Source organism: Nothoprocta perdicaria, unplaced genomic scaffold (assembly GCF_003342845.1).
Source record: "Nothoprocta perdicaria isolate Ctin4 unplaced genomic scaffold, notPer1 scaffold_30, whole genome shotgun sequence".
NCBI classification, from domain to species: Eukaryota; Metazoa; Chordata; class Aves; order Tinamiformes; family Tinamidae; genus Nothoprocta; species Nothoprocta perdicaria.
The window spans coordinates 3,291,884-3,305,881 of record NW_020455533.1 but is presented as its reverse complement, the minus strand read 5'-3'; the positions used below and the strand labels follow the sequence as shown (position 1 = coordinate 3,305,881).

General features: G+C 41.1%; 1 protein-coding gene across 1 annotated transcript; it reads left to right on the top strand.

Moving 5' to 3' along the window:
• Positions 1-1,005: 1,005 nt before the first annotated feature.
• MLYCD (malonyl-CoA decarboxylase) lies at positions 1,006-13,499 on the top strand. The gene is made up of 5 exons (XM_026042283.1): positions 1,006-1,518; positions 4,305-4,417; positions 5,129-5,285; positions 6,073-6,222; positions 12,867-13,499. The coding sequence occupies exons 1-5, from the start codon at positions 1,006-1,008 to the stop codon at positions 13,398-13,400; spliced, it is 1,467 nt and encodes a 488-aa protein (XP_025898068.1). The 3' UTR covers positions 13,401-13,499.
• Positions 13,500-13,998: the final 499 nt, after the last annotated feature.

Below are 13,998 nucleotides of genomic sequence, written 5' to 3'. Positions count from 1 at the left end.
GTGAAAATGAAAGGAATAAAAATGGTTCCACTTAGGGCTTTTGAAAGCTAAAATGTTGAATTTGACTCTAAGGAAAAAGAGAGAGAGAAAAAAAAGCCATTTTTTAGGAGCCATCAACCTCCTTGCAACTCTCCCTATGCTGTTGGCTCCAGGTGTCCTAGGATTGTGTGAGTCTCAGCTGGTGCATGAGGATCCTGGAGAGCTGCTCATAAATGTCTTTTTGGTTTGATTTTGTTTTCTTTGCCATGGTCCCAGGTAGGGAAGGAGGTGACTTCCCGCAGGTTCCCATGTGCACTAGGATCCCACTTGCTGCAAAAACTGGAAAACATTAACAGAAATGGCCACATGGGCCAGCCAGGCTCAGGCCTCTGACCTTGATTTTAGGCTTATGTTAGGTGCAATGCATTTTTTTTGGAAGTTTATTATGCAATTGCATATCTGACAAACAGATTTGTCTATTACCTAGTTACATTACCTAGATCATAACTAGTTACCAACTRTTAGTCTAATTAATCTATTACCTAGACTCTTAACTAGTCAATTTCTAGTCCAATYCCTATTTTTTCTCGATAAATAATTAAAAAAAAAAAAAGAAAAAAAGTCTGTTCACCTTTTGTTAGAGAGCATTGCTAAATAATATAATGAAGTTTTGGGTTGGTTTTCAAATKAAAAAGAAGTTGTGCTTAGGTAATGGACATACGCTTAGAGGTGCATATAAGCAGTGTGTATAAGCACTGTTAGCCAGTGAAAGAACTTGCTTCCCAGCTGGATTGTGTCCTCAATTTACACTTAGGAAGAAGAACTCCTTGTGCCCCCAGGGCCGCTGCGCCACACTCAAAATGCCGACCACATTCCGCCCTATCTGCTCCGTGCCACACTCCTACGCGCTTCCCATCCTCATCAAGGATTGGCGCGTTGGACTGACAATCCACAGCGTCAGCCAATCAGCTCTCCCGCTCCGGGCCTGGAGGCGGCGCCGCGGCCTGGCGGGGCGCAGGTAGTGAGATGAGTTGCTTGGGCCGCTGCGCGGGCCCGCGGCGCCTGCTGCGCGGGGCCTGGGCCGCGGCGCGCTCCCGCTCCGCGCTGGCGGCSGGCGCGGACATGGACGTGGCGGAGCTGCTGCGGCGCTCCGTGCCGCCGCTGCCGCCCTACGAGACCAAGGGCAAGGCGCCGGGGGCGGCGGAGCCGCGCGGCGCCGAGTTCGTGCGCTACTACCGCGGCCTGGAGGGCGGGCCGCGCCGCGCCGAGCTGCTCGCCCGCCTCGCCCGCGACTTCGGCGTGGAGCACGGGCGCGTGGCGGAGCTGAGCGCCAAGGTGCTGCGGGCGCGCGAGCAGCGCAGGGAGCCCGGCGCCCTGCTGCACGCCGAGGACCGGCTGCGCCACTACCTGACGCCGCGCTACCGCGGGCTCTTCCAGCAGCTCGGCCGCCTCGAGGGCGGCCTCCGCTTCCTCGTGGAGCTGCGCGCCGACCTGGTGCACGCGCTGGCCACCAAGGCGCTGGACGGGCCGCACGTCAAGGTGAGACGTGGCGCCGCAGCGGCGCGAGGCCCCGGGCACGGCCTTGGCCTTGGGGGCACCCCRAGCCCAGCCCCGCGCCATGGGTCGCTCCTGGGTGCCTCAGTTTGSTGGAATCCTGAAACATCCCCGTGTGTCTGAAACGGGAGAAGTTGGCAAGGTCACACAACAGCCAGGATAGGGGCTAGACCCCACGTCGTTCAGTGATGTTCYCTACTCGTTTCCACGGCAAGTTGGGTTGTTTGAAGCAAAAGCAGATGGGTTCTGCAAAACCCAGCACAATAATGTATAGAGCAGGTGAATGCAAAGATATCAACTGATAACGCTGATCACCTGGCGCAGCATGTTGAGAAATGTACCCTACCTGTTTGAATGTAGGGAAAAAGCGTTTTGAAATTTAAAACGTTATAAAAGAGGGTTTCATGAGCGCCCTTCTGTTGCATTTTCATACCCAAATATCATTTTGGAGTGCTTGGTTGGACTCGATGACCTCGGAGGTCCCTTCCAACCTTGGRCATTCTATGATTGGTTCCATTYGGYATAACATGAGCAGGCTTCCTTCAGCATGCCTGTTCTTTTGCACTTGCTGGCATGTTGGCTTGTTCAAGATGCTGCAGGAAATGTGCAGAGGAACAGAATAYATCATCAACCCTGCTGGGGTTTGAGGTTTGCCCTTGCTGTTACAAAACCGCTTGTATTTAGTGCTCTTTTGCTCATGGGCTGATCTCTCTGTCTCACCAAGGGGATTCGGTATCCTTTTGTAGAAACTAAGTTGAAACAAAAGTAAAGAAACTGAAATTTACGCAGCCAAATCAAAACAGCTGTATATTTGTATGGGAATTTTAATTATAGGGGGTTTTATTTGTCTGAGAGCGAAAGTGAAATAGCTTTCTCATCAGAGAGGCAGATTTTCTTAATCAAAGCTTTTAATCTCAGTCTTTTCTAAGAGATTTCCCATTTGTTGCCCCCAAACAGGCAGGTCATGGGAAGTTCACAAAGCGTGTGTTTTGCTGTTTATAGCAGGATCATGGAATAAAATAAATCACAATATACTTAATGATAGAAAGCAAAGAATATCAGAGGAATTTTAAATGCTGCTCTGAGTATGCCTCATTGCTCAGCTTTAAAATTGGGATGTGGAATAACATGTGTGCATTTATTGTTTTTTAAATGAAATGTCTCCAGTCCTTTTCCTTGAAAAGATAAATATTGAAGTGTAATTTGACGGCTAGAAAGACCTTTGAAATGAGAATTAGAATTTACTACTGGTGCTCTGGAAGGCAGATGGATGACAGGAGGGCTATAGGAATCTGTTGGTTTGACCCCAGCTCTGACAAATGTAGCTTGTTTTTCTGCCTCACAGGGTGCCCTTACACACGAAAAGAAAACAATCAACCCTGAAATACATAGAGACTTTCACTACACCAAGGGATATCTGATCAAAATGATTTATAGTTATTTTGTAGAACTCGAGAGCTGTGCAGAAACAAGGATTCACAGGGGAGCTACCTTAAAGTCAGAATAAGCAAAGCAAACAGAATGCGCTTGTTGAGTTCTACCTGTACAGTTACAGTGGAAAAAAACTGTATTTAAAGGGAGAAAAAAAAAAAGGAAAAGAAAAACCGTACTCACATTATTTTTCTGGGAAGAGTTAATTTAATTATAACTTTGAGTGGGTTGGGATAGGTGGAAATACCTGATTGCAGCTGATGACAAGCACAGTCTGGATCTGCAAGTTTTCAGGGTTTTTTAGTATGCGGAATTAAACTAGCTTTTGGTCATAAAAGCCGTCTTCAGCCTTTACTTTTTTTTTCTTTTTTTTTCTTTTCCATCTTGGAATATTTATAGCAATTACTCTTAGGCAACAGGAGTCTCCTTTGATGTGTGTCTCTTAAAAAGTGCCTCTATGACTTTCATCTTTTTTAGGATATGATAGGAAATCTTTTTGCTTTCATAGGAATGTTCTGAGACTATAATTCAACTTTGGAAAGAAGCTTCAAGTAGTAATTGTTGGTTTCTGGATGGATTTATGTGTTGCTTTTGTCCTTGCTTAAATGTAGCAAACCAAGGTATCTTGGAGCATCATTTTTGTTTCTCTTGTATAACACTGGCAATTTAACAAAGGATGGAAGAGAAATTTGGGAGGTTTTGTTTTTTAAATAGTGAATTTAAGTTTGGTTCAGGAAAGCCTCAAGTTCTGACCAAGCTGCTGGTACTTTATTGGTAGTATCATAGTATATCCTACAGGCAAAGCAACAGAGAAGAAAGAACATCTTAAATATCTCTATCTTAACGACTTATCCTTGCTGAGTTGAGTTCAAGAAGTCTTTCTAAACTCAATTCAGAGTTTTTAGACAACTAAAAATAATAAAGGCAGCAGAAATCTGAAGGCTTTGTTTCTGTCAGACTTCATGGCATTTAAATTAATGCATCTGAGCAGCTCTGCAGCTGCTGTCTGATTGTCAAGACTTTAAAAACTTCTATTTAGTATCTCCTTTTCATCTTGTTTATTTTGCATTCTCTTCCATTCCATTTCTGTGGTTTATTACTGGCTCTAAATTCGCTGTGTCTGGGAAATATTTGCATTACTTTACTCCTGTTTGAGGCTAGCTTGAGCTGGTATGCAGTTAATCTTCTTGAACAGAAGCATTATTTTCCCTGAGTTTCTCAGCGTTGTAGTTGGAAACAGTCAAGACTTTCTTTGCTCACATTCCTATGTTCCACCTAGCTTATTTATCAAGAGAGTCAAATTTTCTCCCCTTTATTTTTTTTTTTTCTTTTTCTTTCAGGAAATGAACGGAGTTCTAAAGAACATGCTTTCAGAATGGTTTTCGACAGGATTCTTAAATTTGGAACGGGTCACTTGGCAATCGCCTTGTGAAGTTCTCCAAAAAGTTAGTGAGTAAGTGTTAGAAATTACCAGCACTTGTGCAGATGTGATTGTGCAGATCCACTGTGTGCTTTTCAATATTGAACAATAGCCCAAGTATCATTATGAAATAGTCTCACTGAGCTTGCTAAAGAGCAGTCTTATAAAACCTGAATTGAACAAATAGCAAAGAGGAGCACAATCCCATAATTTGATCTGCAGACCTTTTCGAGGTAGGCCACTTTCCTTCCCCCTGCTCAGTTTTCTTCCCCTGCCCTGGGCTTTTGCTGTTACTTTTCCCCCAAACAGGTTCTTCTCACGCTCCATTTCAGCTGCTGCCACCACCACCTCTTCCATAACTGCTGGCACCTTCTTCTCCCTCCATCCTTCCTAAGCCATAAAATTGGTGCAAAAACCAGTATTTTTCAAGTCTGATGCAGTTTACAGTACAGTGGGGCTTACACTCCTGTTTGGAAACAGCGAAGTGAGGTGCCCAGAATCAGCTGTAAACTCTGTATAGAGAGAGCGCTTAGATGATGCTGATGGTGGTGGTTGTTTATCTCAGTAAACATATCTTAAAAACCTGCAATATTAATTTCTGACTTGATCGATATAATTTGGAATATTTTAAAGTAGAGGATGACTGAAGAAGGCATTTTGTCAGTAGAAGGAATGCTAAGCTTGTATGGTGGTCAGCTGGCTTCCATTTTAAAATGAAAAATGTAATATTCTTTTTCCATTGAGTTCTGAAGCTGTGCATCCTGTTAGAAACTGGCTTGATATGAAGCGTCGAGTTGGGTCATATAGAAGGTGCTACTTTTTTTCTCACTGTGCAATCCCGGGAGAACCACTGATAGTCTTGCATGTGGCACTAACCAGTGAAATCTCCAGCAGCATCCAGGTACAGTCACTGATATGTTCAGTACACAATGAAGTGCTTAAATTGCAATACATACCTTTTAGAAACCGTAATTCCTAATACTCGGGAAGTATTTGGTTCCCATCATTTTGAAAAACAATATGTGGTATGTTGTGCTGATGGTGTCCTAATTTAAGGAAAAAATAGTGATTGTGATGTAATTAATTGCATGGATGTATTTTTCTTGAGAAAGCATCTCTGAGGGGATTTATTGTCTGATGATTTATTGTTTTGAATACAACAACTTTACAGATTCCTGAAACTAATTAGTGTTTCTAGTGTGCAAAAAACCTCAGTAAAACAAATGACTTTGTTTTACTGACTCCAAGTGATTTAGCCCTTATTGTACATTTTTTTCCCCATTGTGTATTTCACCCAACCTTCATTGCTGTGGGTGATTAATTTGTCTACGAATGAAGTTTCAGTATTTAGAAAGTGAAAATGGAGGCATATTTGTTTGCTGAGAAAATATTTTTGTTCGGCCTGTCAAATTAGCATTATCACTTAGTAGTATAAGAAAAGAAAGTATATGAGAGTAAAACTCAGTTATGCAGTTATGTTTGCTTTTGAAAGTTTCTACAATTATTATTTTCTGTGCTTTGTAATAGGTAAGCAGGTCTTCTTGTTTCTGACTAGATAATTATTGTTCTTCAGAGAGGGCACTGAATAAAACGGTAGTAAAAATGTTAATAAAACTGCAAGTTGAAAAGAAGTCCCAGTCCCCCATAATGATACAACTACTAAGTTTTTTTGCTTCTTATTTTCCCAGGCCATAGTGAAAGAAGTTCATCCTGTAGAAACTGAAGATCTGAACAAAATTACAACAGCAATTTTCTATTCAATCAGTTTGACTCAGCAAGGACTTCAAGGTGTTGAACTTGGGACTTACCTCATCAAACGGGTTGTAAAGGAGCTGCAGGTAGGTGTGGTGAGTTGCACTTGAGATGTTGTTTGACCAACGTGCTCTTCCTGCATTCCTGGAGTAGTGTCCATTAAATATCATAAAATATGGTAAAAATCCTCCTCTTTGTGTCTCTGAAATAAGCAATGAGTAGCAAACACTTTGACCAAAAAGCGTTTGAATGCCTAATTATGGTATTACTGCCTCCAGCTCCCGAAATGTAGTTAATATTGAAAACTAAACATATTTCGTTCAATGCCAAAGATAGCATTCTACTTTTCCACTTACTATTCGAATACCATTTCAAATTATTGTGAAAAATATATAACTATAGGTAAGTTTTTGCATGGAAAGTCTGTAATCAACATCCTTAAAATTAATAGGTTATGAAATTGTGACAAAGCTTATACTGTGCTTATATTTCTAATATTTCAGATATAATTCAACTACCTGGAAAAGTGTTAAATTGCACAAATGAGATGCATATTTCTTTGTCATATGTGTGTTGTTACAAGAAGGATGATTTTATGCTGTTTCTTTGTAACATGATGTTGCCTACCTGCAGAGAGATACTCTTTTATATTTTTAGGTACTTTTGGAGTATACTCTTTAAAGGTTTTAACCTTTGAAACAAGTTTTTTTTCCTGTTATTCAGGAGCAACCACGAGTTTCTGTTTTGTTATTCCTCATTCAAAAAGTGTATTGCACAGATAGCATTTATTCTGGCGGAGTGAACAAACAGTGACAGTTCATCATGTATTGCTGGAAGTTTTAATCTATTTTTATCCTCAAAACAGGACCAGATACTTTTTTTTTTTTTTTTGAAGATGTACTTCAGTCAACCTGACCTTATCAAGCTGAGTGCAGGTGAAAATTTATGATACGGAGCACAAGCCACTATTACAGGGGGTCAGAATAGATGACCCAGTGGTTCTATCTGACTTAATAACCTATTAAAACCAGCTTTTATTTACAACTCTGATTTTTCTTTATTTTTCACCTTTTGATCAGACCTTTTAAAGTTAAGTGCTGGTCATACTAATTTTGTCTCACTTTTACAGTGTTAATCGCTTTGTAGACTTTTCCTCTGGTTCATAGTCCATTTTCATCCTCTTCCCCCAGTTCACTTGTCTAGCTGTACAACTCTTTTAAAATTACCTTAAGAAATAAATTAGTGTTCAAGAGGGAAAACCCCAGTTTCAGTTGTTTTTTCTTTGCTTTTTAAAAGTGAAATTTTTGGTCAGAATTTCAGTATTTGTGCAGTGGTTCCTTTTTGTAGAAATTGAAATAGATCTGAATTCTGTAATTACAGATTTCAGTGACTTTGTGTTTTTTCCTTGTCGTAAGACTTAAGAAACATTGTAAAAATCATAATACATAACATTTTCATTATTTTTTGTTGTAATGAATTAACACATCTTTCTAGGGCATAGAATACCAAGCATACTCGTGTCCCGTTCTTTGGTTGGAATTTCTTGCTGCTCGAGTCAGAAGTTGCTATAATTTTTTTTTTTTTTTTTACTTTAGTCAGGAGAATTAGCTGTTGTAGTTTTAACATTAATTTCAGAAAACAAAAATCATTAGTTTGTTGTGTTCATTAATAGTGTCTAAGATGTGTATGAAAATGGATCCATATCTCCTGCTTTCCTTCCTTTATCGAATGCAAAGAACAGTTAGTTACCCCTAAGAAATCTGAAGCAGTAAGTTAATATGTTAAATTGCACGGTGATAAAATCCATTAGCCAGTCACATTTTTAATCACAACCATAAAAATAAGGTATTAACTTAAATCCAATTTTTGTTCTGCCGTATGGTTTAAAAATATGGCAACTCATCAGTCATTTCTTGCCACCTGAGCAACTTCAGACACTGTTTTTTCCAGCTTGTACCTTGTAGAGTGAGATCGCTTCTTTTTTACTTCTTTCTCTGGTTTTACAAAATCAGAAACCTACTCTATTACTGTGGCTGTGTTTAATGCAAATAATGATGGAGGCATAGCACAAGAAAAGGCTTTTTCTTACTGATTTCAGCACATTTCTGGTCCCAGATCAAAGCATGGCCTGGGTTTACTTTGTGGGGGTGTGGGGAACAGATGGATCCACAAAGGATGTGCCACAAAGTGACACTCTCTGTCCCCGCTGAATGGATGTGAAGCAAGAACGTACAGAAATGCTGTGGTTACAATACATTTCACAAATCTTCTTATGTGATAGGAGTTTATAATTCTGGAAAGCCAAGACAGCAAAAGTCCTCCATTTACGTGAATGGCAAACTGTACATTTTTTATGAGGTCTGAAGTAAAAGAGGAAGTTTAATCCAAAATTGTTTTAAGCACCGCTTGTAAGTGCAGGAGAGTAAGGCTATTTGAGTCTATAGCTGCTGTGTTAAAATGGGCTTAATCCTTGGCCTGTTGAAAATGGGCAGAGATTTTAATGAAGGACCATGTTAAAACCATTTTAAAGTACAGCAATGTCCATATATATTTTCTATTTTCTATTTCTATCATAGTCATGTAGCTTTTCTTGTGTAAGTGTGATTCTCATCTCCTTGAAAGTGCTGCTGCGTGGCTAAGGGTACCAAGTTACATATGTTGAGACGGTCTTTAATTGAACTGATAACAAAATACTTGGCGAAGAAGAGGCTGTTTCAAAGGGTTGAAGAATTTCTGTTTTTCTTTACATTCAAACAGTTGAAGTTTAATGCACTTTCCATAGCTTGCTGTTTGTTTGGCCTAACTTGTGTTGACAGCTGTGTGATGTGCAGAATATTATTGGATCCTTCTTTTCCCGAGGCACTGCAAACTCTTAAAACTTCTCTTTTTACCCTCCAGTAAAAATCCTTTAGGTAACTTTGCCTTAACTTAACCTGCTCTGACACTTCTGCTTGTAAATGCCATTGGAAGCTCAAAACTGAAATCTCAGCTGTTGTTCCTTGTAAGGGAAGTTCCATTAGATGAGAAAGAAACATACACTAAGTTAGAAATATGCTAATATGTCATTTTTTTTTTCCCCCGTTGAAGCCCTTATTTGGAAGATTTTTTATAACTGTATTGAAACATTGAACTAGCTTGTCAGACTCTAAATGTTAGGTACCCATATTACAAAGTTAGGTCTAAAAATTGGGCCTAGAAGTTAGGTGCAGACAAAGAAATACTGCTGATTCCTTGACCTGGTCGTACACTATTAAACATGAACATATGTAGGGAAATGCCTCTTGCGTTCAGAGAATGTCAGGTGCAGATTCTGTCATGAAAATATTTCTTGCAAATGTTTTTTTTACTAGAACCATTAGGAAGATTGCAGCACTTGTGCCTCTGGTGACGACTGCGAGCCTCAGTGTAAGCGCTGCCGGTCTGAGACGTTGCACAGGAGTTAATGGCCCCTGCCTTGAGCCTCTCATTAATTGCAGTAGGTGGAGAGTGTAAGAAACTGAGTCACAGAAACGGGCCCTTTTTTCCATCTCTCTATATGTGTGCAGTTAGCAGCTTTTATCCGTAATTTTTGCCTGGCCATTAGGATTTGGCATTTGCCACGGCTGTGATGATACAAGTGAGTCAAGGGGAGGGATAGAATGGAGATCAGAGCATGGCCTCCGGGATACAGCCCATTTCACACACAGAGGAATCCAGGGAGAAAGTTGTACTGCTCCAAATATTCCAAGAGTTTTCTTTTTTGCTAGTGGTTTTACAAAAGCTTCCTATGCAAATAATTTGGAGGTGCTTTTGTAAATGGACTTTTAGTTTTCTTTGGGTACCTCCTGTTTGGATTTTGTTCAGGCAGATGTTGGGATGAGTTTGTCAGACCTGAGAACTGGCAACCAGCTCATTTTGTGTAATCTCTTAGTTACATTAACACACATAATGCAGGGAGCAGATAAACTAAATGGTCTTGTCTATTTTAAATTTTAAGCATATGTTTCTTCCAGAAATGAATAGAATTCTAAGATAATTTCAGGCAACCATTAACAGCACCAAAAAAATTGAAAACTCCAAAGTAGGTGCTGGAAGAAAAGTAAGCAGATGCATTTCTAGCTAGCTGATAGGTGCTGGTGAATGTGTAGACAGATGGATTTCTCATTAGACAGACACTTAATTTAGAACGTGTTTATAGCCACTCTGCGTGGTCTATAGCTCTGCAGAAGGTACATCATAGCAATTCAGTGTGCAGATGACAGACATGGATTACTGTGGTGAAGCCTTTGAGAAAACCACTCACAATTTCATAGCCTGTGGCATTTGGGGGAGAAAACTGATAGCTACTATATCACGCAATGGAATACTTAACAATTGGTGGCAGATTTTAACTTTCTGGATGGGCTGTTGATAATTGCTACGTTAATTTGATCTGGTGACCTGGGGAGATCATAATTTCCAGACTGGCTTTGCTTTCATTGATGAAAAATGTGACCTTGGATTGTGGCTTTTGCAATGCAAGACAGTTCAAGATGAGACATGGCTAATGGGAGAAATCTGTACTCTTCTGAAAAAGAAAAAAAAGAAAAAAAATCAAAAACAAAGGCAGAAGCAGCTGCTTCTTAATGGTGTGTGGGTTTCTGACAAGAAAATAAACATTAATGGATCTCCACCAATAGCTGCGGAAGTCGGCACATCAATTTAGCAGCGGCATAAACGTGCACACTTCGCTGCGTCTATTTGTTTTTTCTACAAGAAGTGGCCACCTCAGATAAGCTCCAAAACTTGAGCATTTATCAGATATGAGGTAGTCAGCACTGTAGCTTCAAAATGGGGTTGCCTGCCCGTGCCTTATCTCTCTTAGAAAAAAAATATGCACAACTTCTCCTCTTATGTTTATTAATAGAGTTGGGGCTGCTAAACAGCCTGTGAAATAATTCGACTGGAGTTGGTGAACAGGCCACTTCTTTGTTTCCTATTCGTGTTTCAGAGCTGTCCTCAGCACTGTGATGCAGAATTACAGTACTTAATTGGGAACTTTGATACAGAGATTAGGATTAATACACAAATACGGGAGGCAATTCTTCATTTTCACTTTTACCACTGTGAATTGTTCCCCTCTAGGCTCTGCAAGGTAGGAGGTGAGATCTGAATTGTTTCTCTTTAAAGGCAGTGGGCATGGTAAGAGCAAAATACTAGTTGAGGGTCCTGGTCAGGAACTTATGGACTCTCTGGTTATAGAAATGGTCGTTTGGTTCAATACAATAGAGAGGTGAGTGCTTTTATGAAATAATTTGCTTTTTGCTTCATCCAGCTCCCCAGAGAGAGGAAATTTGGTGATGTCTGTATAATTTCTGCCACCTTTTCTTGTTCCTGCCTTGCCTAAAGAAGAATTTGGCTTACATATCAACGCAGTATCCGTGTAACGAAGGTCAGGGGACAGGAGCTGGTGAGGTGAGGCAGTTTGTGCAATTGGGAGTCACAGACCTGAAGGGGAGGGAGATTGGAGCTGTACCGTGGGGCAGGAAGAAGCAGGAAGCAATATGGGAAGCTCAGCATGGGAAGGAGAAAGGAGATGTAAAAGATCGGTTGAATATCAGTCCATTTCCCTTTGTGAATTACTCACGAGTGTTGCAGGGCTTCGTGCCGCGCTCTGGAGCGCAGAGGTGCCCGTCCTGCTTGCCCTGCTCCTCGGCTGGAGCACACGAGCAGGGCGGGCACAACCCGAGCCCTGCGTGTGCAGCAACGTTTGCTGCTGCAGGGGAGCCCCTGAGCAGTGATGGTTCTTTAACGACTATGTAGGAAATCCTCAAAATAGCAAAGAATGTGTTTTGTAGTCATTTAAAGACAATTTTCTGCAGTCATGAAGACACTTCCTTAACACTGATAAATGTCTCTGTTCTTAGCACTGCTTCCTTCTATATGAGCAGTAATTAAAACCACACTGTGGTGTCAGCTTTGCCTCTCCCTTCTGTTCCTTGACCCCCCTCCTTTTCCAGTAGGATTGACTTTGATATCAGTTTTCTTCTGTATCTTTTTATATAGCTGTGCCCAGAACTAACACACGGTTTTGTTAAAGTATGTTTTGCTCTGTGTGATTGTGTAATTAATATTTCTTGCTCATAAAATTGTACTTTGTAAATAGCGTGAAAAGTAGCTGGTCTGAATAATGAACATCTTTCCAAACTTCAGGTAATGCTTTTTTTTCCTCCCTACAAATCTGTGCAACTCCCCATTTAATTAATTCATACAAAAGAAGAGGGGCTCTTCTGAGTTTACACTGGACAAACCTTAAACTTTCTTTGATTCAAAAGAAGTTATTTACATATGAAAAGCAAATGACATTAAAAAGGTTTTGAAGACTTACATGCTGGCATCTTTTTTAACCTTATCTCTCTGAGTAACTTCTTTGTATTTCGTGATTGCATTTATTGATGTCTGTCTATAAAAGAATATACCAGAACGTGATGTTGAAAGGCACTATAGAAGTTCCTTTAAAAAGATGGTGTGCACGGACTGAAGTTCAGTCACTGTCAACATATCTCAGTGCTGCAAGTCCTTTCTAGGCACAAACCTGTTACTGAGGGGGTGATTTTTTTTCCCCATCTATGTGTATCAGTTAATTCTCTTCTCAGAATTCCTTGTTTTCCCTTGACATCGAGAAAAGGGTATCAGCAGTTCTTTCATTCTGACTTCTTGTTGTCAATCATGTCAAAACTCACCATTTTTTTCCCTCTTCTCTTGTCTGCAGAAAGAACTTCCTCAGATAAAGGATTTTTCTAGTCTTTCGCCTATCCCAGGATTCACAAAATGGCTTGTTGGCCTCCTCTCATCCCAGGCTAAAGAAGTGGAAAGAAACGGACTGTTTACAGAATCAGAATGGCAAGAAATCTCGGAGATCACAGGAGGCCCTCCGGCCGAAAGGCTGAAGAAACTCCTAAGTAACAACGAATGGGTGAGATCAGAGCGGTTGGTCCGAGCGCTCCACTTGCCTCTGATGAGGCTCTGTGCCTGGTATCTGTACGGAGAGAAGCATCGTGGCTACGCTCTCAACCCGGTCGCCAACTTCCACCTGCAGAACGGCGCGGTGCTGTGGCGCCTGAACTGGATGGCAGACACCAGCCCCCGGGGCCTGGGTGCCTCCTGTGGCCTCATGGTGAATTACCGCTACTTCCTGGAGGAGACGGCCCGCAACAGCGCTGCCTACCTGGGGAGCAAGCAGATCAGAGCGTCGGAGCAAGTGCTCTCCTTGGTGTCCCAGTTTCAGCAAAACAGCAAGCTTTAAATACTGTTAAAAGTAAGAGCAAGGGTTTCTCACTGCAAAGAGCTGTGATGCTCTGTGGTGCCTGTGTTCAGTTGAGAATACCCCTTATAACAACCGTATTTGGCACAGCAGGATGGAAAAAGCCTGAGGTGCTGTGATTTAGTCACTACAAGTTCCAGGTATCTTTTATGTACCAGGGAATTGGAGGCACGTACTAGAGAGGGAGCAGAAACCTCATGAGTTATGAGCCAGGGGTACCTTGCGTGGACTGCTCTTCAACCATAGCATTATTCTCTTGATAATAAACTTACAAACCATGACTCAAAGGAGCAGCACCTCGTAGTACTGCTACTACATCAATACAAAAGCACATGGAAAGAAGTACTAAATGAAGGTAATTATTTAGTCAAGTATACTAGCAAAACAATAGTTCACAACTTTATTTTAATATATCTGTGTTTTTCTCCCTCAAGCCCTCTCGTTTAAAACCACCTGGTATTTTCCTTTTTAAGCCCGCTCAAAATATCACTGAGCCCTTGCTCTTTGGGAGCATGGACAAGCTTTATGTTAACGTGGCTGAATATGAGGACCTCTCACTGCAGTACCAATGTAGTGTTAT